The sequence below is a fragment of the Tachyglossus aculeatus genome, chromosome X4 (assembly GCF_015852505.1).
Source record: "Tachyglossus aculeatus isolate mTacAcu1 chromosome X4, mTacAcu1.pri, whole genome shotgun sequence".
NCBI classification, from domain to species: domain Eukaryota; kingdom Metazoa; phylum Chordata; class Mammalia; order Monotremata; family Tachyglossidae; genus Tachyglossus; species Tachyglossus aculeatus.
The window spans coordinates 25,560,338-25,587,383 of NC_052098.1; the positions used below are offsets into that span (position 1 = coordinate 25,560,338).

The 27,046-nt window shown below is 40.9% G+C and overlaps 1 protein-coding gene across 4 annotated transcripts in view; it reads right to left on the reverse strand.

Annotated features, from left to right (window-relative positions):
* Positions 1-14,094: 14,094 nt before the first annotated feature.
* The window catches only part of LOC119947929 (FRAS1-related extracellular matrix protein 1-like), a 51,716-nt gene continuing 38,764 nt past the window's right edge, over positions 14,095-27,046 (reverse strand). For 3 of the 4 annotated variants that reach the window (XM_038769592.1, XM_038769594.1, XM_038769593.1), the window contains 8 exons: positions 24,690-24,839; positions 22,963-23,204; positions 21,991-22,038; positions 21,494-21,673; positions 21,145-21,273; positions 20,030-20,145; positions 15,355-15,440; positions 14,095-14,457 (listed from right to left, as the gene is read on the reverse strand). In XM_038769592.1, coding sequence (XP_038625520.1) covers positions 14,258-14,457; positions 15,355-15,440; positions 20,030-20,145; positions 21,145-21,273; positions 21,494-21,673; positions 21,991-22,038; positions 22,963-23,204; positions 24,690-24,839 — 1,151 coding nt within the window. In that variant the 3' untranslated portion in view covers positions 14,095-14,257. Of the gene's footprint in view, positions 14,458-15,354; positions 15,446-20,029; positions 20,146-21,144; positions 21,274-21,493; positions 21,674-21,990; positions 22,039-22,962; positions 23,205-24,689; positions 24,840-27,046 lie in introns of all 4 variants that reach the window. The other variant, XR_005456596.1, reaches the window with a different exon arrangement.

A 27,046-nucleotide genomic window follows, 5' to 3' on the forward strand; every position in this document is an offset into this window, starting at 1 on the left:
ATGTATGTATATATGTATGTTTTATGGTCTCTGGGGGGAGGAAGGGATCTCTAGAAAGGCAAAGTAAACACATTTGTGTTGCTTTTAATTATCTGTGCTAATTCCATCCAGCCTTCCCTATTGCTTTGTGTATTTTCGAAGGCTCTATTGAGAGCCTGGGGGCCCAAAGGCATCCAATTAGCTGAAAGAAGAGTTTGGATCAATTATTTACCTAAGGTCTAGGAATTAAGTCGAGTTCCAGGATGTGTATTAGCTCAATCAATACATTCTTTGCCTGAATTTTCCATCACCACTCTGGGGAGAGATCATAGTTATGATCAAGCACTATACAATGTGGAATGTCCACTTCAGAAACACTGAAGAATGCAGTAAATCCATATAATTTTTCAATATATATTTTGCAAAGTCCTAAAAGACCCCTTAAAGTTCAAAAGGAAAGCCATTACGGTGGGAAAGCAAGACAGGGAAATTGGTAAGTACATTTTGCCTTTGCAAGTGCACCCTTGAAATTTTTATTTCAAGGAACACTTTCACTTTAAGTGAAGGTCCAAAAGAACTGGAATTTTAATTTTCCTAATGAAGAAGCAAGAAACTATTTGTTCTTTTCTATAAATGGTGTTTCTCTACTACTAAATCTCCTGCCTCCATGATTAATCATCATAAATCAGTTTGGATGTTCAAATGGAAAAAAGTAATATCGCAAGGAAGAATCCCTAGCAGAACTTACTTTTGTACAGGCAGGGAAGTGAAGAGTCTTCTATGACTATAGAGCTGGGGGAGAAGTTTCCTACCTACCAGCCCTGCTCCGATGTGTGGTCAGTGCTCCAAAATTTGGCACAGCAACAGTGAGTGCTCCGGCACAGGCTGCCAAAGTCTTCCCAAGATTCTGTGGAGACGGCAACAGGCTGCAGCTGCTTCTCTCTGTCCTGCCAGTGTGGGACCTGCAGGGACCATCAGGATGGAGGCTCCTCGGCGATGTGGAGGAGAGCCAGTGCAGAATCCAGGGGGGCAATGTAGTGGTCACTAAAGGAGGACCCTGAGGGCCCTGGATTTGTATGGCTGTCTGGTGGAGTGACAGGCCCAGGTTTTGGTCTGCAATTGCTTAAGTCCATATGGCTGGGGGAGCAACGGGTATACTGGGAGTGTTCCCGGACCCCTGAGAATTGCAATGGAGGAATGGCAAGCTTAAGCACTAATGGCTTTCTGAGTATCTAATTTGATTTTCTTCTCTGTTGGGGAACACACATTTGTCCAAGTTTCCTTCTGAATTACTCTATCTTGATTAAAAGAAGAAAGATTACAGTAGATAGTTGGAGGGCAGATGAAAACATATCCTGAAGAGCCTAAGTATTGAAAGATCCAACCCAAAGCTTTCTGATATTTTAGTAAGGGTAGGAAATAAAAGATATATTCAGAAAGCATCTTAAAGAGCAACTAAGAATTTGAGAAAACGGATCAAGTGTAGAGTATGCAGGCCGAGGCTTGCTCCTCTCTCTCCATTAGATGGTTAAGCAAAATAATTGTGGTATTTAGGGTCCCTACTCCCAACATGCCCTGTCCATGCCGTAGAGAAACAGTATGGAGTAGTGGATAGAGCACCGGCCTGGGAGTCAGAAGGTCACGGGTTCTAATCCAGTCTCTGCACCTTTCTGCTGTGTGACCTTGGATAGGTCATTTAACTTCTCTGTGCCTTAGTTCCCTCACCTGTAAAATGGGGATTGACACTGTGAGCCCCACATGGGACAGGGACTGTGTCCGACCTGATTTGCTTGTATGCATCCCAGTATTTAGTACAGTGTCTGACACATAACAAGTGCTTAACAAATACCATTTCGGCTACAGCAGAGCTTTGGCTTCTCTCTTTACCAGGCGGCCTAACCGAAACAGGGCACTCCGCCACCTTACCATTGTGACATCCAATCAATCAGTGGTATTTATTGAGCATTTACTTTGTGCAGAGCACTGAACTAAGCACTTGGAAGAGTACAATACAACCGAATTAGAGGAAACTTTCCCTGCCCATAACAAGCTTACAGTCTAGAGGACGAGCAGAGTCCCCGTTCCTGACGTACCAAGTGCATGAGAGGCTGTGGGGATTTATGCTGGAGCAGTGCATCCCTCAGCCTCTCTCTCTACTGGGCTGCCAAGCAAAGCTACCAGTAATTCCAGCTGCGCCCTGTCGCGATACCCAGGGCCCCTGCTCTTGACATGCCCTCTGCATGTGGGGCCACGGGATTTAAACAGTGACAGTACTCAGACTCCACAAGTTTTAGGTGACCCTTTTACCATCACTTGTCTTATGTGGCTCAGTGGAAAGAGCCCGAGCTTTGGAGTCAGAGGTCATGGGTGCAAATCCCGGCTCTGCCAATTATCAGCTGTGTGACTTTGGGCAAATCACTTAACTTCTCTGTGCCTCAATTACCTCATCTGTAAATGGGGATTAAGACTGTGAGCCCCCTGTGGGGCAACCTGATCACCTTGTAACCTCCACAGTGCTTAGAACAGTGCTTTGCACATAGTAAGTGCTTAATAAATGCCATCATCATTATTATTATTATCCTGCCTTGATTATTGTATCAGCCTCCTTGCTGACCTCCCTGTCTCCTGTCTCCACTCCAGTCCATACTCATTCTGCTGCCCGAATCATTTTCAGAAATGTTCAGACCATGTCTCCCCACTTCTCAAGAAACTCCAGTGGTTACCCACCCACCATCAAGCAAAAATTCCTCACCATTGGCTTTAAGCACTTAAGAACTTTGCCCCCTCCTACCTCACGTTGCCGCTCTCGTACTATAACCCGGCCTGGACACTTCCATTCCTCCAGTGCTAACCTTCTCACTGTACCGTTATCTCATCTATCTCACCACCGACCCCTCACCCACATCCTACCTCTGGCCTGGAATGCCCTCCCTCCTCATATCAGACAGATAATTGCTGTCCCCCACCTCAAAGCCTTATTGAAGGCACATCTCCAGGAAGCTTTCCCTGACTGAGCCCTCCTCTTCCCTTCTGCACTGCTCATACTCGCTCCTTCATTCATCCTCTCTCCCTTCCCCATGGCACATATGTATATATCTGTAATTAATTTTATCTATTTATTTATTTATATTAATGTCTGTCTCCCCCTCTAGACTGTGAGCTCGTTGTCGGCAGGGAATGTGTTTGGTGTTATATGGTACTCTCCCAAGAACTTAGTACAGTGCTTTACACACAGTAAATGCTCAATAAATATTATTATTATTATCAATAATCATACATACGGGTCTCTGGACTTCTATGATGATTTCAATTTATAGTATCTCATCATTCCTATTGTTTGTCTTACAGCATGGCATAGTGGATAGAGCATGAGCCTGGGAGTCAGACGGTCATGGGTTCAAATTCCGGCTCCGTGGCTCATCTGTTGTGTGACCTTGGGGAAGTCACTTCACTTCTCTGTGCCTCAGTTACCTCATCTGTAAAATAGGGATTGAGACTGTGAGCCCCATATGGGACAAGGACTGTGTCCCACCTGATTTGCTTATATCCACCCCAGTGCTTAGTACAGTGCTTGGCACATAGTAAGCGTTTAAGAAATACCATTATTATTACCAACTGTATCCACTTTATTTTTAGATTTTGAGCCCCTGAAGGAACAGAGACCATGTCTAACTCACATCTGTGTTTTTCCCCAGCACTTGGTACATTAGTTGGCACACAGAAAGCACTTAACTACAATTCTCAGCTTGTACTTCCCAAGCGCTTAGTACAGTGCTCTGCACACAGTAAGCGCTCAATAAATATGATTGAATGAATGAATGAATTCTCCTCCTAGTCTTCCTATTATTACTCGATGACTTATTAAATGATAAAACTACTTTCAAATTGATTCAAAGTCACAGCATCATGGTAAGGTACAAAATTGGATTGTATAAACATGTTATTTGTTTGTGCAACTCATCCTTTTAGATGATATCCTGATATTATCCAATAAAATGGGTGTTCATGTGTTCATGCCAATTCAGCTTGCTTTCCAGGAAATGGGCTTTGTAACTATTTTTTCAAAAGCTTATTTCTATTTTATCAGTCATTCTTATTATTCATCCCCTAAACCAGAGTCTCTATTTCTGAAGTTGTTTCCAAAACCTATGATCTAAATATGAGCATTTAGGACCCTGCTATACTGAATTGCACTAAAATGATTGCTTTTACTGAGCTAAATGCCTATTTAATCTATGTTCATGTTAATTAGTGTCTAGTTGATCTACTCAAAGTGTGTGTCAGTATATGCAGTCTTTTTTAAAATAATTATTTTTTAATTGATTGTTAATTTGACTTCCTGACTTCCCTTCAAGGATTTAAGGACATGGATTGCCAATCCTGCAGAATTACCCCACATGTGTATTATTCTATGAGCAGCATGAAACTGAGTTGCCTTCTTGCTTCTTAGCCTTCATTTTCACTGAAAAATAATAGTACCAAAATTTATGTCCCGGAAGACATTTCTTTATGTTATTTTCAGTCTAAAAGTTGTTTTTAATGTGTAAAATGTTTAATAGGAATTCCATTCACTTTGGAATCTTGTCAACCAGTGTTTTTCAACATTAAAGCCTTCTTTAAGTTTGCTTTTTGGGTCTCAGAAAACTGCTGCTGTGGATTTAAAATGGCATTGAATGTCCATGCTAATGCCTTGCACAACTCCATCATTTCATCTGTAGGAAAACCTTAAATATTTTTACCACTCTTCCTGGGGATGAATGAATGCCCCATTTTGCTGGTTGTTTGGCACACTATCATCCAAATATTTTGTTTCCAAAGCCCCCCTGCTGTTCTGTCAGACCTGTTTGACAAATGTTCACATCCCAGGATGGGAGAACAAGGTTCCTAGGGGCAGTGTTTCTTTAGTGTAGAACTTGCAGAACACAACAATCTCAGCCTCCAGCCCAGGTTTCATTTGCCAAAAAGACTGCATTCTTCAAGGCTGTGAGCACCTTTCATGAGTTCTAAATTCACAAACCTTTTCATGGGTACTAAAAACACACACAATTTGGACAAACATTTTGAGCTTCTAACATAAACACGCTGCTCCTTTGAAATTGAGGAAATAATTGGGACAATATCCAATGTCAGCATCAAGATTTCTAGCAATTAGGTGATGCCAAATAGGTGTCAGGCAGAAAGAGGTTTCTTTGATGCCCTATGTGAAAATGAAAATTCACACTTCTCTAAGAATACGTACCAATAAGAATAGGCACAAAGAGAGATTCAAATCCTAATTCTCATACCAAAAGTGGAATTTTCTGAGTGGCAGAAAGTATTAATGAGAAGCAGAGTGGCCTAGTGGAAAGAATATGGGCCCGGGAGTCAGAGGATCTGAGTTCTAATCCCGATTCTATCACTTACCTGCTGTGTGACTTTGGGCAAGCAGCGTGGCTGTTAGAGAAGCAGCGTGGCTCAGTGGAAAAAGCACGGGCTTGGGAGTCAGAAGCCATGGGTTCTAATCCTGGCTCTGCCACATGTCTGCTGTGTGACCTTGGGAAAGTCACTTAACTTCTCTGAGCCTCAGTTACCACATCTGTAAAATGGGATTAAGACCGTGAGCCCCACGTGGGACAACCTGATCACCTTGTATCCCCCAGCGCTTAGAACAGTGCTTTACACATAGTCAGTGCTTTAAAATGCCATTATTATTATTACTTAACTTCGCCGTGTTTCAGTTCCCTCATCTGCACAATGGGGATTCAATATCTGTTCTCCCTCCTACTTAGACTGTGAGTATCCTGTGGTACCTGATTATCTTGTATCTACCCCAGCGCTTAGTACAATGTTTAACACATAGTAAGCATTTAACAAATACCAGTTGCTGTTATTATTATGATTAATAATTTCTTATCCCCACCTTCTTTAGTTATACTTAGTAAAATGGTTTCTCTCACAAAAGATAGTCCTTGCCCAGATCTAAATGTGCCTATAAGAGTGATAACATACTGTTTTTCTCTGTTCTCTTATTGTCTCACAAGAGGATCTGGCATGTTCCCACTTTATGTTGGATGCTGGTCTTTATTCTTGGACAATTGAAATTGTACTGTTTACTATATAGAGAATCAATATTGCTGGACAGATGTCAATAGTTAAACTAAGATTCTGTGCGGGGTATATTTTTCAGGGTTTTGTTGCATCATAAATCAGCTGAATAGAGTCTAGAAACATTAGCCATCTGCCCCCTCAGAATTCTCAATAGTTTTGTCAGCATGAATCCAAAAGATAAAGATTTGTTTATTCTGGTCATCACATTGGCTGCCCATCTTCCTCTGCATCAAACAAAAAGTCAAACAAGTGCTTCAGGACTCTCCATCAGCTCTCTCTATTTTACCCACCAGTTCTCTTCACCTGTTCTTCCATAGCTAGCACTTTTCATTCCTCCCACAATTCACCTTCAAACAGTTCTTGGTGGTTGTCTCGCCCTCCCCCCATATTGTTCCCCCAACCTAGAAACCCCTTTCCCCCCAAATCCACCAGGCCACAGACATCCCGAAATTTCACCTTTCTCCAAGTCTTACCTGTTTGATTTCCCACACCTTGAGTCATATCAACCCAACAGCCACCTCTAGCACTTACGTATTCACTTCAGTGCTTGTGTCCATAGGCATTTTTCATTATTTATTCTGCTTCTAACCTTCATAAATACTTTTATGCCAATCTCCCCTGTAGAGGGTAAACTTCTTGTGCTTCGATTGTACTTTCCCAAGCACTCAATACAGAGCACTGCAACCAATGCTGTAATACTTAATACTATTATTATTTTGAATGGCATTTATTAAGCGCTATGTGCAAAGCACTGTTCTAAGTGCTAATATTTGTGTTCTTAATCACAAAAAATTTCCTGAAACAGATTCATCCCACTTCCTGCCATTTCCAGCAAGAAAGCTCCACCAGTGAAGTGGGAAGCTCGATCGCTTGTGTGCCTCAGAAATCACTCCTTGTGACCCAAAGGATCCCTTTCTATTGAATTGTAAACTTGCACCCACCTCTAGTAGCAATAGGAAAACAGGTTGGACTCAGGAAAGACCACAAGCCTGGAAGTCAGAGGACTTAGTCCCAGCTCTGCCGCTGGACTGCTGTGTGGCCTGGGACAAGTCGCTTAACCTCTATGTGCCTCAGTTTGCTCATCTGTAAAATGGGGATTCAGTGTTTTCCTTTTCCCTTAAACTAGGAGCCACGAAGGGGGTGGGGATTGTGTCTGATCTGATTATCTTGTATTTGCTTCACACATAATACGTGCTTAATAAATGCCCTGATAATAATTCCGTATGTCTTGGAATAAAACTATAAGGTGGGGGTAGTATTATCCTAGAAGAAACTAGGGAAAGTGAGTTTGGCTTCAAATCCCTCAAAGCTCAGTGGATTCTGTATTCCGGATGATGCTAGGAAAAACTAAAAGCATTTTCCAGTAACACATGGGCAAATTATTAAGAGCACATGGAAAACCGATCCGTGGTGAAGCTAAAATTCAGATGGGAATGAAATAGTAACTCGCACAGCTTTCAACTGTTTCAGGGCCAAATGTGGGACAGAATGTTAGGAAAAGATGCCAAAATAGAGGGCAGACAGGAAAAAAATCGTACTGAGAAAGTCACTTGAAACAATTATACCTTTTTGTTATGGAAAGACTTTCACAAAAGCCCTCAAAGGGCATACAGAAAACTATTTTACTGGTCCCCATAATGCTGAATTTGAGAAGGAAAAGAAACATCAATATATTCATTTTTAATGACACTTTAAGCAGCTCTATTTTCTACTTTATATAAAAGTTGAACTCATAGAGATTCACAAGTGGAGTTTTAATAAAATGTCTAACAATGCAATGAACTTATTATGAGGGTTTTTTTCCAAATCATAGAATTTAAATAATATCATCTTATGAGGCTACGTGTAAAGCACTGACAACATCAAATGGGAAAACTGCTCTGTGACCTTGGGCAAATCACTTAACTTCTCTAAGCCTCAGTTCCCTCATCTGTAAAATGGGATTCAAACCCACTCTCCCTTCTATTTAGACTGTGAGTCCCATGGGGGACCTGATTATCTTCCATCTACCCCAGTGCTTAGTAAAGTGTTTGGCACATAGAAGTGCTTAACAATTGCCATTATTATTGTTTATTTGGCATCTACTGTGTGCAGAGAGACCACTGAACTAATTTTGCACATTTAGTTGTAAATATATTTTGTTTGCCTCCCCTTTTATCGTGTAAGCTTCTTGAGGGCAGAGACCCTGTCTAGTAACTATTGTTGTTTCCCAAGCACTAAGTACAGTGCTCTGTGCACAGTAAGTGCTCAGTAAATGTCACTGAGTGTTACTGTTGCAAGCACCCAAGCTCTTAGTACAGTTCCTATCAATAGGTGCTCAATAAATGCCTTTGAATGCACATCACATTATAGACTGTAATCTCACTGGAGGCAGAGAACGTTTCTGCCAACTCTGTTCTATTGTATGTACTCTCTCAAGTGCTTAGTACAGGGCTCTACACACAGTAAGTGCTCAATAAATATGACTGATGGATTATATAGCATGTTGAGCTTTCCTTCAGTTCAAATACAAGACTGTCAACAGTGAGACTTCAACTATGGATGAGTCTTTGAGAGAGAATCTCATGCACACTCGTAGCGCAACTTTTCTGGAGCATTGTTGAGTTCACCATTGGGTGGGCATTGCTCAAATACTAATGGTTAAAAGGGAAAAATATCTCCTACCTGTAGGGGATATGCTTGACTTACTTTTTTTTGGAGATAGCAGTGATGATTTTTGTTGAGCCAGCCACAAAATTATAGCATATGAACAAGTGAATCTAATACACTAATAATGATAATTGTGGTATTTTTAAGCACTTACTATGTGTCAAGCACTATACTAAGCACTGGAGAGGTACATGCTAATCAGGTCCCACATGGGACTCACTGTTTAAGTAAGAGGGAAAATAGGTATTGAATCCCCATTTTGCAGATGAGGGAACTGAGGTAGAGAGAAGTGACTTGCCCAAGTTCTCAGCAGGTAAGAGGTGAAGTCAGGATTGAAACCCAGGTTCTCTGACTCCCAAACCCATGTTCTTTCCACTAGACCATCCTGCTCCTACAGTACTCTGTATCGTAACTTTTCAGTATTCATAAAAGAAATATATCATTTCAAATTTGTGTAGATTTTATATCACAGATTTGCCCCCATCTTACCTCCTTCCCTTCCCCACAGCACCTGTACATATGTATATATGTTTGTACATATTTATTACTCTATTTATTTATTTATTTTACTTGTACATATCTATTCTATTTATTTTATTTTGTTAGTATGTTTGGTTTTGTTCTCTGTCTCCCCCTTTTAGACTGTGAGCCCACTATTGGGTAGGAATTGTCTCTATATGTTGCCAACTTGTACTTCCCAAGCGCTTAGTACAGTGCTCTGCACACAGTAAGCGCTCAATAAATACAATTGATGATGATGATATTAGAGATCCTTTGAGGCAATGTGGTATTGAGGTTTGTCTCTTTACAAACTTTTAAAATTCCTGTTCCATATCCCTGCTATTTATTGCCTTAGAAATGGGAGGAATTCAAACATTTTCCTTTTGCCAGATTTGCGTTTTTGATTGACTTTGTTCTGGGACTGGACTATCTGCCAGTCTGCCTATCTGGACTATATTGTTTCATTATTGTTGTACATAGAACCTAGAGGCTTTGCAATCCGCACCACTCAAAGAAACCAAAGATTTGAATGAGGACTGAAGTTGAGGAAACAAACCTTATCGCACAGACTTAGTGGGAACTTTTACACTTGTTTAACTTTTTGATGATGAATTTCTTCTTTTATATGGAAATAATTGGTGTTATTTGGTGAATAAGGAGAAAAGCAGTGTGGTGTGCTGGTGAGATAACTAATGGTTTTAGTTTTATTTTTAGCTGCCAATAATTGATCAGTTTGAAAACTGCATTAGGACTGTTCTTTAAATCAGCATTTCAAATTAGCCCCTTTGAGGATAGAATAGTTTTATGCTAACAAGTACAAAAGAAGCTAGTTTGATTCATTTAAAACCACTAGAAAGTTCTTGGAGTCCATATCCCTTAAGCACTTTTATATTCACCCTTCCCCCAGCCCCACTGCACTTTGGAAACTACCCATCTGTAATGTATTTTAATGGCTATCTCCCCATGTAGTTTGTACTACTTTATTCCATTGTACTGTATTCTCCCAAGAGCTTAATACAGTCCTCTGCATACAGTAAGCACTCAACAGATACCATTGATCTGAATGATTGGTAACAGTTTTCTACTGTGCCTATTTGCAAAGAAGAGTGGATAGGAGTAGAGGAAATCTTTCATAATATTCTTACTTCACACTGTTTCACATGCTTCAAGACATACTCCACTTCATACATCACAGAACAAGGAAACCTTTCACAGATACTTTTCTAGGAAACAAGGGATCAAAATGATCAACCCTTTAACTGTATTTGCTTTGGAAAAACAGTGCAGTGCATGTGGCATGCAACTTGAATAGAAATGAATAGAATGTGCCTTAAATTATGCAGAAATGTGTTAATAATGAAAACATATATATGCATATTATATATATAATTTTTTGCTGTTTTAAAGGGAGCAAACAAAAACATAAACACAATTTCCCTTAATTTTAATTTCCTTTTGAAGGAAATGGAGTGATTACTGTTTTCAACAGATGCATACTATGGAATTGTAACTGGGTTTAAAGGCCTTTGAGAAAAAATACAATCTCTTCATTGGTTGTCACACTATTCTCCTAAAGCTAGGTTTTTGCCAAATCCTGCACAATCTCCTCACTTCCACTTTGCAACAACTCCACACAGCCTTCAACCTGCCTCCTCATTCATTCATTTTGGAGTCACGGCATGTTAAAATTGCTCTGTAGGAAATGTTCTGCAGATGAATGATTCCGTGACCAGAAAAGCCAAGGGGCCTATGCAGTAGATGATTAAAAATGTTGTTCTTGTTCTTTTATATCCCCTCATTAGGGCAACAATAACAATTGGTCATTTTTAAAGTACTTCTGACTAATGAGAACCTGTGAGGCAACAGTGCAGACAAGAGTTTGAATAATTTATATTTCACCATCTCATTTATATTCTTTGGCAGTTTTCAAATGTTTTAGGATTCCAGTAATTAGAAGCAGCTCATGACTGGTATTTGATTCTTTCCCAATGTCTCATAACACCTACTCCCCACCCTTTATATCTCCATTCCTTTCTATATTCACATTTTCTGCCCCATTCCACTACACATAACCATTCAGTACACTTTCCTGATCCATGCCCTTCAACATATTACAGAAGTGTATACACAAGGGGAGTGAAGTATATCAGAGTTAGAAAAAGCTCTTCTCAAGATTTACATTTATTAGGATCTCAAATTCAGTGCCATTTTATTTCAAGGAGCTAGAGTTGGAAAGAATAGGACTACAAGAGAGGTAGTTAGTCCTTTAAATGAAAAATCTATGATTTTTGCCCCACGGCTCAATCGTTATCCATTTCTGAAAAAAAATAAAGATGTACAGCAATATAGTCTGGATTAAGAACTGAGAAGCAATGTCATCCAGTGGAAAGAGAAAGGTCCTGGAAGTCAGAGGACCTGGGATCTAATCATGATTCTTCCACTTGTCTACTGTACGACCTTGAGCAAATCATTTAACTTCTGTGCCTCAGTTATCTGAACTGTAGAAAAGGATTAGGGGGTTTGGATGCCACCCATGGAAGAGTGGAGCTCTTGTAATTGTGGGTAGTAGTAGTAACAGCAGTAACAATATCAAATGCCTACTCTGTGTTTTTTTTTGTTCTATTTTTTGTGTGTGTGCAAAGCACTGTACTGAGTGCTGGGAAAAATACCCAGGTGAGAATAGACCTGGCCTCAGGGCCCCAATGGGCTCACAAGCAGAGAAGCAGTGTGGCCTGGTGGAAAGAGCACGGTCCCAGAGGTCGTGCCATCCAATGCTGGCTCTGCAAAACGTTTGCTGTGTGACCTTGGGCAAGTCACTGAACTTCTTCATGCCTCAGTTCTCCTGTTCTCCCTTTTACTTAGACTGTGAGCCCCATGCAGGCAGGGATGTGTCCAACCTGGTAAACTTGTATCTACTCGCAACTTTGGTGTCATCCTTGACCCCGCTCTCTCATTCACCCCTCACATCCAAGCCGTCACCAAAACCTGCCGGTCTCAGCTCCGCAACATTGCCAAGATCTGCCCTTTCCTCTCCATCCAAACCGCTACCCTGCTTGTTCAAGCTCTCATCCTATCCCGTCTGGACTACTGCATCAGCCTCCTCTCCGATCTCCCATCCTCTTGTCTCTCCCCACTTCAATCCGTACTTCACGCCGCTGCCCAGATTGTCTTTGTCCAGAAACGCTCTGGGCATGTTACTCCCCTCCTCAAAAATCTCCAGTGGCTACCAATCAACCTACGCATCAGGCAGAAACTCTTCACCCTCGGCTTCAAGGCTCTCCATCACCTCACCCCTTCCTACCTCACCTCCCTTCTCTCCTTCTACACTCCAGCCTGCACTCTCCACTCCTCTGCCGCTAATCTCCTCACCGTGCCTCATTCTCGCCTGTCCCGCCGTCGACCCCCGGCCCACGTCCTCCCCTTGGCCTGGAATGCCCTCCCTCTGCACATCCACCAAGCTAGGTCTCTTCCTCCCTTCAAAGCCATACTGAGAACTCACCTCCTCCAGGAGGCCTTCCCAGACTGAGCCCCCTCCTTCCTCTCCTCCTCCTCCCCCTCACTATCCCCCCAACCCTACCTCCTTCCCCTCCCCACAGCACCTGTATATATGTTTGTACATATTTATTACTCTATTTATTTTACTTGTACATATTTACTATTCTATTTATTTTATTTTGTTAATATGTTTTGTTTTGTTGTCTGTCTCCCCCTTCTAGACTGTGAGCCTGCTATTGGGTAGGGACCTTCTCTATATGTTGCCAACTTATACTTCCCAAGCGCTTAGTACAGTGCTCTGCACACAATAAGCGCTCAATAAATATGATTGAATGAATGAATGAATATATTTCTGGAACCAGCTAGAAGTGCTTAGCACAGTGCTCCTGTACACAGTAAGTACTCGGTAAATACCATTGATTGATTAGAAAAACTTCCATGTCAATAATGATCGCATCATAATTCAAGGTTCATAGCATTATATGAATTTTCTTCCTTAGCTGCATGGTGACTTTTGAGGGCAAGACAACGCTATTCTTCACTGATTATCATGGTGATTTATTGAAGCATTCAAGTTTATTGTTTCTTCCAAATGTCTATATAAAATACCAATTTGTAAAGAACTGTTTGTAATGGGGACAGAATGGGAGATGGGGAAATGAAGGAGGGGAGAGAGGAAAGGAGGGAGGGAAGAAAGGGAATGGAAGAAAGGAAAAGAGGAAGAGACACAGCCAGACAGAGACATGAACATACACTTGGACAGGTTTATATTTCTTAAACTGCATGGAAAACCCAGCTAGCATGTAATGATGACTGCCCACTCTAGTCTTGGAAAACTGATCTGCTGCATGATTAGTACTGAAGAAATGAAGAGAAAATTAGATGCTCAGCTGAACACTAGAATAATATCTTGAAACTTTCCTTGTGGGCACACACAAAATTTGGCTCTTCTGACATGATGTCAAATTATTCCAGCTCCCAGTAGTGATTCCCTCATTCCTAATCTCTCCTTCAAAGGTGCATAGATTCAGTTGACTCTCTGCTTCCAATATGTTTTCTTTACAAACCACATTTATCTCATAGTAATTGCATTAGACTAAATATGATACAATAGGTTAATAAAGAAATCAGGCAGCACAACTTTCGGGTGATGGACTATCTTTGAGCAGGAAGGGAAGCATCAGATAGAGGGGTGGAAGCAAGGAGTTAGTCTGGCTGAGGTCCTGAGGGTTTTCCCTTAAATACACAAATACTGCACTAGAGAAAATATTGAGTTTTGTTTAGAAGAACTGAGGGGTTAAAAGGCTTTTTTGGGGTGGGGGTTGAGGGGGGAGGGGTATGAAACATATTACCAGATTTGGGAATTGCTGATTTGTGATTGATTTTAATAAAGCCTTTTATACTCAATGACAAATCCATAAAGCAACCCTTAACAATAATGAAGTTACATTCCTAAACATATACCTTCACAATACTGAAAATAAATATGTTAAAAAGCATTGCTCCATGAGGGAAGTCCATTAGGCCTTTTCAATGTCAACTACGTTTACAATTTCCTGGAGCATATATAATTGTAACCTTTGCCCTTCCTGCAGTTCTTGGTTTGCCACTTTCCTCGCCTTTGTACCAAAACACAGTTTTTTCCCTTTTTTGAGTGACGGGGAGGCCCTCTTTTCCAGTTTGTGAAGGTAACAGTTTCTCCTCCATTCCACTCCCAGTGGCCAGCATTCACTTGATCATTCAAACCTAGCAGAAACCAAAACAACTTGTTACATCTATTCATTCTATTTGGAATCAAGGTGAAACTTTTCTAGAATTACTGATTGCATTTTCATGGCTAAATAATTCGATGTCTATGAGAATCCAGATTTGAGATAGTGTCCAAGGACTCTCCCTAAACTGCCTCAGCATATCTTATCCAGCCTCTTCGGCTTCCCTTTGTAACTTCATCTTTCTCTTTTCATCTGAGTAATGGAACATTTGACTGAAACCGAAAAACAAGGTTGGAGGTCCATTGGATGTTACTGAATTTATATATTTCCTGAATAGGAGAACCACATCTCTGTTTCAAAAGTCGTGGCCCTGCTAGGGAGTCTTTACATGGGCTTGAGAATGTTGACGTTTATGTTCCCTTGGAATGCAGTTAAGTTTCTGGGGTATATTTTTACAAGAATGTTTGTTTACTATTGAAATGCTTCCAGATGAACCTGACTCGACTAGTAAATAGTTCAAGAAATAAAAATTGGGAATCAATATGAATGTGCAAAAATCATGTGTTTTTACACTAACACAAAACTAATATTCCAAGAATGTTTATATCTATTTTTGAATTTCAGGCAGTTGAATTACAATCTCTCTTCTCCTTACTGCAAATCTGACTTTATAACATAACATACATCCTTAACTATGAGAATGAATGTCAGAGAGCAACCATTATGCTATTCCTCCTTGCATTCTGCAACTTCTGTAAGACAAAATTTTGAGCTAGACTGTGGACCTCCGGTTGGATTTAATAATGGCATTTCTTTTATTCTTAGGAACAGGCCTGTAAATCGTCAGTGTCCTTAATTAGGGATTCTGACATTGCAATAGTACTCCCATCCATCCCGCTTGCAGAATAAATAAAACATCCAGGATACTTGCCTATCCAAAAAGGTTTTCTTCCACTGAAGTCCCAAAGCCATTTCATGTGTTGTTTAGTAAGCACACTTACTAAGCTGCCCAGGTGTCTAAACTCAAATAAAAGAAAATGGAGGAATCAGAATTTGGCCAATTAAAGTATCTATAAAAATGCTGTCAACAATGTTACTTGTGGTATTTGTTAAATGCTTACTATGTGCCAAGAACTGGACTAAGCACTGGGGTAGATACATGATAATCAGGTCAGACACAGTCCCTGTCCCACATGGGACTCACAGCCTATGTAGGAGGGAGAAAAGGTATTCATCCACATTTTAAAAATGAGGAAGCTGAGGCACAGAAAAGTTAAGTGACTAGCTCAAGGTTGCACAGCAGGCAAGTGGCATAGTCCCCTGAGTCCCAGGCCTGTACTCTTTCCATTAGAACTTACTGCTTCTGTATATTGTAGTGATAACAATATTTATTAAGTGTCTACTCTGGGCAAAGCACTGTACTCAGTCCTGGGGAAGAAGGACATGGATGAATTATAGATCTGGTATTCTCTTCCAGCCTTTAGTGTGGTCCTCTGCAGACAGGAAGCCCTTGATTACTACTGTTACACAGTCCCTGGCACCCAAGGGGATCACAATCTAAGAATCAAGAGGAGAGGGGGTTGACAAAGAGACACGAAAGGAAGATGAAACACAAATATAAAAGACAATGATGACAATAAGTGCAACAGAAGTAGCAGGATTTAAGGTTCCTGACACCTTAGGCGCAGAATTCACATCTGCACCTATGGTGGTGGCCATCCCAATTTTTCAAAAGCTGAGAAGTCCTCATGAGTCCACTGTTTTGTATCCTTCCTATATGGGAACAAGGGCCGATGGGAGTCCCAGGGCTGTTGGGGTGTAGTAGTTTCTCTCTCTCACTACCTATGTATGGGAACATGTATGTTGAGTCTTTCAGAATGATATCTTCTTAGTTGCTACGTGGGGAAGAGAGGGATTGGATTCCTGAGGTGACAGCTGTTTCTGGTTCCTGACTCCTGGTTGTTGAGCTGGACTTCCACAATGATGGACAAGAGTGGAGAAGCTCCTAGCAGAAGCAACTCCCAGAGCTCATGGTGTGGCCTAGTGACTTTATGAAAATGGGACTTGTTTTGTGCTGGTGTCTTTTTCTCCTAAAACAAAGACTATGCAACAAATAATGGGATACTAAGAGTCAGTCTTAAAACAGTACTGTAACAAGTGTACTTAGATTAGCATATTTTGAACACATAATCAGGAGGACCAATTCTCTGGAGAAGACACTAATGGTAGGAAAAGTCTAGGGAAAACGTGGAAGAGGAAAACCGGTAGCTAGATTGGATAGAGACCATAACAAAGATAGAGGAAGAACCATTAGAAAAGTTGTGGATTATGGCAGAGGACAGGACGTTCTGGAGGAAGTACATATATGGAGTTGCTATGAATTGGAAATGACTCAATGGCACATAATAATAATAATAATGATAATAACAATAATAATAATAACAGCAAGTGTAGCAAGGATTACTTTTCACATGAAGACAGAGTAGACTGTAAGCTTATTATGGGCAGGGAACATGTCTGCCAACTATGTTGTATTCTGTTGTATTGTACTCTCAAGCATTTCAGTACTCTGCACATAGTAAGCACTTAATAAATACTATTGATTGATTGATTGATTGAAGAGACTCTTGATCCCTCATTAGTCTTTACAGCTACATTTATATGCATAGATGGAATTACACCTTCAGTACTGTCATCTTTGAAAACCAGGACAGATACGGGTTTATAAATGTTTATAAGTGTAGTAATCTAATGTAATATTTACTCTATCAGAGGATATGGATACAAAACTATCAGGTGGTTTAAGAACACAGGAATAAAATAGAAGACCTATTTATAAATAAATCTTATCTGTGATTGTTTCCAACTCCCAAATTGGTAGAGAAAGTGAAGGCTCAGTGACTTGGTTTATCAAGACACTGGAATAAATTTCGCATTCTATGCCATGGCCAGATATTATTTTCTGTGAATTTAGGTAGCACTTCTAACATAATATCACTCACTTAGAGATTTATTAATTATTTTAACTAGAGAGGACCTTCTTGATTCTGCTCTGCTACACACAATGTTATTTGGCAGAGGTAGATCAAGCAAGTTTGCATCGTCCTAGTGAAACTGCAGATTAATAGCTTCTCTTCCAGATAGGAATCCAGATTACTTCATAAATCAATAAAATGACTTAAATAGAGGTCCGGGCTTGCCAGATTTGGCAGCTAAAGCTGAATGGTGAATTTAGCTTGACAATCAACTTCCCTTGAATGTCTGAGGAAGGTTTGGTTCAATCAAATGATGAAAGCCGTGATTTTGACAGCTGTGATTTTGATTATACTGAGGAAAATCACTTAACAATCAAGACAAATAATAGCAGAGAACCGTGGATGTATGTTTCAGAAGCAATACTAACTATGCTTTTGTCAAATCCTGCAGAGAATTGGGTGGCTTAGACTCTTACTTTGCTTTGCGATTCTGGATTTATTTAAATCCAAAAGAAAACTAAGTCTGCAAATGTACCACAACCTAAATCAAAATATCAGTCTCCAAAGAAAATTCCCTGTTCAGAGAAACTGCTATTTTTTTTTTTACAATGGAAAAAAAAACGAACTCTTGCACTCACATACCTCAGTCCTTTTAGGTGAAAAAGTACCAGCTAGAAAGATAGGAATCAATAGTAATGAGGCAAGAACAGCTTATAGACAGGTACTTCTTTTCAGTTACCACCAAAATAATAAATGTAGGGCATCTTCCTATTTTGAGGATCAATTTTTTTTCTTGTTTCCAGAATTTTAAAAACTTTTCTTTCATTTTTGAAACAAAAAGGCAGCCCAAGAATTTGTAGCTTCCTCTGTTCCCATGAGACAGTACTGAGCAGAGGTTCTGCGAGGGAGACAAAGTGATGGCTTCCACCTAGCCCTCCCTTCTTGATCCCTGGATTCTTCTGGCTGGTCATTTTTCTTCATAGTTTGTGTAGGAGGAGGGGCAGTTACACCTCAGGAATTTTATGAAGCTTCATAAGCGTTTAACACAGTGCTCTGCACATAGTAACTGATCAGTAAATACCATTGTTTGTGGCATGAAATACCCATAAACTTGCATTACAATATTTTGTTTCTGTGTGTCAGTGTGTTTTCACATCAAATATCCATGTGAAGCAGCCGTGCAGCAAAGTGATGACAGTGTACCATGCACAGCGTGACATGAAACATCATGTGTCACATACCAACCCCTGACCTAGGGCACATGGAAAAACAGAGTTTTCCCGGATGGCAGTTAGAGAAGCAGCATGGCTCAGTGGAAACAGCACGGGCTTTGGAGTCAGTGGTCATGGGTTCACATCCCGGCTCCACCACTTGTCAGCTGTGTGACTTTGGGCAAGTCACTTCACTTCTCTGTGCCTCAGTTACCTCATCTGTAAAATGGGGATTGACTGTGAGCCCCACGTGGGACAACCTGATCACCTTGTAACCTCCCCAGCACTTAGAACAGTGCTTTGCACGTAGTAAGTGCTTAATAAATGCCATCATTATTATTATAATTATTATTATGGAGCCTTCACAGCAACAGCCATTGTTAGCAGCGGAGAAGGGAAGGGGGAGCGGAGGGATGGAGTGATGGGCTGTCGCTGGCAGAGGTTAGTTTCTTCTCTTCCCTCTTCTAGACTGTGAGCCCACTGTTGGGTAGGGACTGTCTCTATATGTTGCCAACTTGTACTTCCCAGGCGCTTAGTACAGTGCTTTGCACACAGTAAGCGCTCAATAAATACGATTGATCGATAGATTGACCATCTCTATATGTTGCCAACTTGTACTTCCCAAGCGCTTAGTACAGTGCTCTGCACACAGTAAGCGCTCAATAAATACGATGGAATGAACTGACCCCAGGGAAGTGAGAGGGCAGTGTCCACACAGCCGGGCATGGACATCTGCAGCACTGCACCTCTCTCACCACCCAGGCCCCTCAATCTCCCCGACAGGAGTGGCAGCATGATCTCTGGGCTTAGGAGTGTCCTGTTCCTCCCAGGATGGAGCAGGACACCGTGCTTCCCCGCATTGCAGCCAGCATCAGTTTTCAGCTGTGTTTCTCTGATGTAGGGATGGAGGAAGGACTTCCCGGGGCTCCTGCTCCAGTCTTCCATTCCTCCTTCCCCACCACATCGAAATTGGCCTCTGGGACTTCCTTCCTTCCTTTCTGGCTCCAAAGAGCTGTCAAGACTGAGGGAGGTGAAGGGTGGGGATTCCCCTCCTTGGAAGGGTGGGAACTCCAGCATTTACTATTAGCACTGAGCTAAATTCTGGGATTGATACAAGATAAGCTTCCCCAGTCCAAAAAGATGCAGGGTGGACAGTCCAAGCAGTGTGGGTCTGGCCCCAACTAGGTTTTAGAATCTTCCACTGAGCTCCCCCAATAATATTTTTAATTTCATCCTAATGGCCTGTGAAAAACATACATGAAACTTAGGCCAAAATGAGTTCTGTGGTTGGCTTAAACCATAATGAATGGCAGAACTGAAGAGACCAGAAAGTGTAGAGAAGAAAACATACAAATGACAGAGGAAAAACTCTAGCTAGATAAAAGCAAACATGGATGAAAAAGATGAACTGAAGTCTTACTGTTCCCGGCAAGCTTGAGCAGCTGCATTCCAGGTGATTTTCTTCTCAGTAATCAAGGAATAGCAGTAACCAGAATGGTAACTCCATTCAGGAGGACAAGTCCTCTCAATCGTTCCCTAAAAATACATCATTTGTGTTCACCATGCCAAAATGTTCTGAAATGTTTACGTTCACTATCTATAAAGTATATATTGTAAATTATTTATAGTAATGTCTGTTTCCCTCTCTAGACTGTCAGCTCATTGTGGGCAGGGAACATATCTACTAACTCTGCTGTATCGTACACTCCCAAGTGCTTAGTAAAGTGCTCTGCACACAGTAAGCTCTCAATAAATACCACTGATTGAAGATTAATTGATGGGGCCCCAAACTACTCTTCCATTGGATCCAGGGGGTTCACCCCACCCACCATCACTGGGGAAAAGTCTAGCCTGAAAAAGCAGGACAGGTGGAAGCTGAAGGCACAGCACACCCAAAACAATTGTTGGAACTTCGGGAAGATTGTGACTGTTGGACTAGGGACCCTCCTACTGGTATGCTGAGGAGCCAGAAAACTTGCACCATGGTAACATACTGCAGCTACTCTTGTGTCAATACTATTTCTGTTCATTAATATATTGCTTTTTCCTTTTCTATTTTACCATTTCTTTTCTTGGGTTACCAGTTGATTGCTATATTGCCATTCCTCTCACCCCTCACACTTTTAGACTGGGAGTCCCCTGTGGGACTCTCTGAATTATTATCCTTGTATCTTTCTTCAACATTTATGACAGCGCTCTGTACAAAGTAAGCACTAATATGATAAAAATAAATCATATTCCTATTTTGTGACCTTCAGCAACCAAATGGTTTTTGACAAAGAGTTCATCAATGTTGCAGTTTTTTTCTACACTTATCTTTCAGTAATTTTGGGAGCCAAGCCAATCACTTTTATTTTCTTTTTAAAAGATCTGCATGGAGTTAATTTTTCTCCTGTCCATAAAGATGGAATATGACATCTGGTTTTTTGGCTTTTTTAAACTGAAAAATAAACCTGATTTCCCAACAGAAATACCCTTTGTCCCACTATTATTCTTCTGGGGGAATATGCAGAGTACTCACTGCATTTCTCCCACCTTGTTTGTAGAGCTCCACAGCTTCCAGGAAATCCCATCACACTGAAATAACTTCTGGAGGATTTCTTCAAAATGCAAAAAGCCCTTTAATTCCAGGCTGCATTTCTTTGGAAAGGATGGTGAAGGGTCCTATAAAAAGGGGTTGAATCAGGGATGCAACAGCTGAACTAAACTGAAGTTTATTAGTGAGGAAGTTTGTCGTATATAGGTGGTTCTTTCAATTTATAAAATCCCACTCTGAATAACTTGGTCAGAAGAATTGGAAATGGGATACAGAGCCTCAGAGATGGAAATGTCCAAGTAAACAAGAAGTCAAAAACCCATTAGGAAGTGAAAAAGATTTCCATACCTGACTCTGGAAGTGTGAATTTGGTGTTCGCTCCACCTTATCGGCCTGAGGCAATTCTATCTTTCTGGAAGTTTTCTTTTGTTGAAGATGATGGTCATTAATGGTAGCTACTTTGTCCTTCTTTGAGGGGTTAGCTGGGGAGCTGGCCTCTTCCACTCGTAGTGATACAATCCCATGATACTTGATTTTAAAATAGGCACAAAAACAACACAGGCCAAAGAAACGTGAAAGAGGAGGTTGTTGAAAATTAACAATTCTAAATTTGGAATAAAGTCAAAAGACAAGGTATATTTCGAATTCTAACTTTCTGAACAATAAAATCAACAAAAAAGTGATTAAAAAGAAGGGAATGGAAAAAAAAGAAAGGAATAAGAAGAATGAAAGGAAAAATCACTTTGTTCATTCTACATCCCTATGCTTCTGCACCATTACTAAAGCAAAACAGAGAATAATGAGAAGCATATCTGAATACAGTGTGCCCTTTAGAAAATTCTTACTTTAAAAATGATATCCGTTCCATTTCTATAAACAGATGATGGATGAACCTAAAAGGAGCAGACAGCAAGATAAAATTGAACTTGGCTCTCGAGCAGCATGAAAGCAAATTGATTTGCACAGAATCTAACGAGGAACTGATGCTTTTCGATCGAACAGTGTGCATGGTTAAACTGGGGATTTGGGTTAGAAAAAAGAAAATAAGGCAATTGATTTCTAGGAGTCTCGCCCATTCAAAGGTGCCAACTCCTCTCCCTCCCTGCTACACGCACAGAATCGGCACCCAAGGCAGAGTGGGTAGCTTCAGCTCCCTGCCCCACCTCTCAAAGCCAGAAGGGCATTGGGTGGAATGAAGCCACTTGGATTGTGTCAGAAAGAGGGTTCCTGGGTGGTTCTGGCAGTGGGTTCTCACCTGACTCTGGTTGGAAACAGACATTTGCTGCTTCCTGGGAGGTTAGGCTCTCCCCAGGTCTAGGGCCCCCACTACGCAACCACTGGTATCAGGACAGGGGCTGATTGAGTCCATCATTCTGTTCTTTTATCCCCTTCTTTGTCCTTCTAGGTCTCTGTTTCTCTGCCTCCCAACCCCTGGAAGCCTTCTTTCTTGGAAGACCCAACCTCTGGAAGTTCTGTCTCTGCAAGTTCGGCCCCAAGCTCACCCCTGTACTCAGAAGGAAAAGTTGTTATCTACCTACACATCTGACTTATTTTAACTTTTCCCAACACATTCAGATTGGACCATAGCCTGTACACCAGTTGTGTAGCAATCCTTGTCATGCTAATAGGAAAAGAAAAAAAATCCCAAAAGCGGGTTTTTACAAAAATATACAAGTATATTTGTATACATACTGCATACTATGCACTATGACACCTGGGAACAGATTCATCTCTTTGGATTGTTATAGAAATAGATCCTATGCAACAACTGCCAAAAAAATCTCTCATCTCTTATTTAAGTTACATTTAATCCTTACTGTTTGGCCATTGGTGATTGCGCTAAGCCTGGTCCTGGACATTTCTGTAGACTCAAATCCCCGTAGCTTGTCCCTTCTGGGATTTAGTGCCATGCCTTTGAGAGGTGAAAGAGAGCTTCCTTCTAAGTGAACTGCACCATGATTGGAGGGTGATGATGAGCCTGGAGACATTGGAAGCCATATGCCTTTCCCCCATGAGTTGTACTTGTTTGGGCCGGAGGAATGTGCAGGGCTGCACTGACCTGAAAACATGCAAGATGGCAAATGGTCAGTCAGTTTATTTTACAGAAGGAAATAACTGATTACACTGACTCGGAGGCTGGAGCAGGTTGTAATTAAGGCTGGATGGATGGTTTTCCACCAGATGATATCCTATTTGCTATTTTCCTGTTACTTTTTCCTTCTCCATCAGTTTTCCTATGGGAAAGTTGGGCTGTTCTGCATTCAATACAGAAATTGTGAATACATGCAACTTCCTTTATGTTAAACCACTCCCCGGGGTGCCTGCTATTCCTCTGGCCCACATTTTATTCTGCAACTCTTCATTAATGAAATGTAATAGAAATACGTCTTATTGTGGTCACTTGGGCAGAATACGGCACTCCCTGGCCTCCTTTGCTCCACTGCACCAGAATTCTCAATTGTTTAAGGGTATTTGAAAAACTAGATGAATTGATTTTATCAAAAAGAGCTTCCCAAAAAATCACAATAACAACATCAGGAGGCCAAGCCCCAGTGAAGCAGCTTGTGCCTTCAGAATGCAACTTGGAGACATCATGGGGAGGTGGCTTAAATGCCTAAGGATGATTTGCTGGGTCTCATGGAGGGCTACTCAAGACCTGCAGACTCTGCTGGAAAAGAGTTGGCCTGGGAATAGGATGATGGTAGTGGATGGGCAGGGAACGTATCTACCAACACTGTTATATTGTACTCTCCTAAGCATTTAGTACTGAGTACAGTGCACTGCATACAGTAAGCGCTTGACAAATACATCGATTAATTCACTGACTGACTGGTGATGGCTGAAGGGAAAAGAGAAAAAGAATATTCTGAGGGGAAATAAGCAGTAACTCAATTTCCCCAAGGAGAAAGGGGAAAACACTGAAGACAATGGGACATGTCCAAGTAAAGACGTGAAGAGAAGAATTTTGGGAAATGGAAGTTTAGACTATCCTCCAGATTGTTGAGTCCTGCAGGTGTTCCTCAGGATACAGCAAACAAGAACTCTTTTCCCCTGCTGTCTAGGGCAATTCATGAATATTCTCTAATGACCCTCAATTCTCAGGCCAGCTGCATCTTTCATTTCTGTTTTTCTTCAACTGTTCTATCTCTTAGAAGTTTTCTGATCACGTTGTAATGTGGGCTTGGGTTTTAGGTTTTCAGAGACTTCTTTGACAGAGAAGGAAAATTACAGTGCTGCATTCATGGGGGGAAAGTAATTATCAATCGATTTTCAATACCTTTTTTTCCTGCAAAAACAGCAAAGAGGGTGGGAAAAAACAACCACCTTTCTGACTTGTTGCTTTTCTCAAGTGATCGTTCCTAACAGGAGAAAAACAGCATGCAGCAGGGACCACAATAAAGGGTCTACTGGGTTTGAGATTGCTTTCTTGACAAGAAATTAAGCATTTTGATTTGAAGGCGTTATCAACCACATTGGCTGTTGAAAGCCAGCAGCAACTGAGCCAAGACTGCTCCTGATTTCAAGATGAGGATCAAAAGAATACCTCCTTTTGAGTCCAAAATTTTCACTAGAGCTTTTGTCTTTGTGCCAAGAACTGCATTCACAGGGGAGTTCAGAATTACTTCAAAGACCTCATCATCTTCCTCAAATCCGTCATAGGTAATTGCTATATTCCACATCTTAGTTGACATTCCTACAAGAAGTAAACATTTTAATTACTCTTTAATTGCTATTTCAATCAACCTAGGTGTCAAAGAAATATATTAATTAACATGTCTACAGCTATACTAGAGTAGCCTGGGTGATCTATTGTGCTCCCACCAACTGACTGCACTCCTGCTGTTCTCCCAAATAACATTAAAAGACCACATTTGTTTCTGGACAATGATGATTCGGTTTAAATGCAAACACTGTAATAAAAAGGGCTGCATTATTCAGTAGAAGCAACGGTTAGTACATGAGATTTAAGACTTCTTTCTCTCCCACCTGCTCCCTTTTTTCATAAGGAGAATAGACCAAGTATTTACATTTTGAAATTTTAATTCTAAAGTAGCTAAAATTACTTAAAATGCTTGTGCAGTCAATTAAAAATGATATTATGTGGTATACACGGGACCCAGGAAATGGTTGATTTCTAAAGGCAGCTGCTTATATGAACTATCTTTCACTGTTTCTAGTCAATGAATGTTGCCTCTGCTGATGGAATACTTTGTATTTTAGTATCCTCCTGAGGAGAATTTAGGAGTTGGAATTTCTTGAAATTGCCTGAACCATTTGTTCCCTTTCTTGTTTTATCTATGTTCATAAGCACTCAATAAATACCAATGATTCATTCATTCATCAATGCCTTTGGTGGGCAGAATGCTGCACTAGGTGTCTGCGAGCATACAATAAAAGTAAGACACAGTCCCTTCCCTCGAGGATCTTACAATCTAATGGTGACACAATTAAGTTTAATTCCTACTCTTCATTTCTATTTACTACTGGAAAAAAAGCTTCACTCTGCTAACACTCCACCAGACCCTTTTACTGCTATTATTATGCAACGTACAGTGGTGTGGTTTATTGTGCTGCCTAGACTGAAGTCCACTAAAAGGTGGTAGAGACAGTATGAATCATGGGAAGAAGCACTGCTCTAAGAGTCAGGAGATCTGGATTAATCTTATTCCTGGTTAGACCATCTACTAGACAAAACTGTGAAACACATTAACCCCCTCAGTTAAAAGAACAGTAATACCAGTTTCCTTTTACCTATCTTTAAAGGGCTGTTTTCTGCATAAACATGGTGATGTATACGACCTGTTTTGAAGTCTTCTGAATGGAATTCAATGAATTCAAGTTATTATTATATAGGAAGATAAAGGCCATTCTAGGGCCTGCTACAGGCAATCTTCAATTAAGAACATTTCAAGGTATGATCAACAGTATTTATTTTAAATTTTACACCGAGTTTCAACTTAGAACACTTCAAATTTGACAATACAACACTAACATTCTTTATGGCACTAACTCCAGAAACATGGGCAGTGGGAGGGAGGAGGAGAGTGGAAGGGTACTGTGATGAAATGGGCAAAGCATTTTCAAAGCTGTGATGTGGCAGGGACGTGGAGTAAGGTTTAAGAAGGGCAGGAGGTTATAGAGGGAGGGGCCTTAAAATGGGGAAAGGGGCAGTTTCCTGATCATTAAGTGGCATCATGAGGGAGGATTGATGCATCCATTTTATTTCCAGTAAAATCAAAGTCTACTGCCAGCTTTCACTGTCTGAAATGTATTTTGTCACGTGCCTCGCTAAGTATCACTCAATCACTAGTAATTATTGAGCACTTACTGTGTGCAGAGCACTGTACTAAGTACCTGGGAGAGTACAACAGAATCAATATACATGATCTCTGCCCTCAAGGAGCACACAATCTAGCACTAAAACAGAACTCATCTTCCCACCCAAACCCAGTCCCCATCACTGTAGACAGCACCACCATCCATACTATCTCCCAAGTCTTTGGCACTATACTCGATTCATCTCTCTCATTTAACCCATATATTCAATCTCTCATACGATCCTGCCAGTTCCACCTTCATAACATCACTAAAATCTGCTCTCTCCTCTCCATCTAAACCACTAATACATTGATCCAAGCACGTATCCTAGTCTACAATTACTACTGCATCAGCCTCTTTGCTGACCTCCCTGCCTCTTGTCTCTCCCCACTCCAGTCCACGCTTCCCTCTGCGGCCCAGATCATTTTTCTAAAAACTGTTCAGTCCATGCTTCCACAATCCTTCAGAACCTTTAGTGGTTGGTCATCCACCTCTACATCAAACAGAAACTCCTTACCATCAGCTTTAAAGTACTTGATCACCTTGCCCCCTCCCATCTTACCTCACTGATTTTCTACTGCA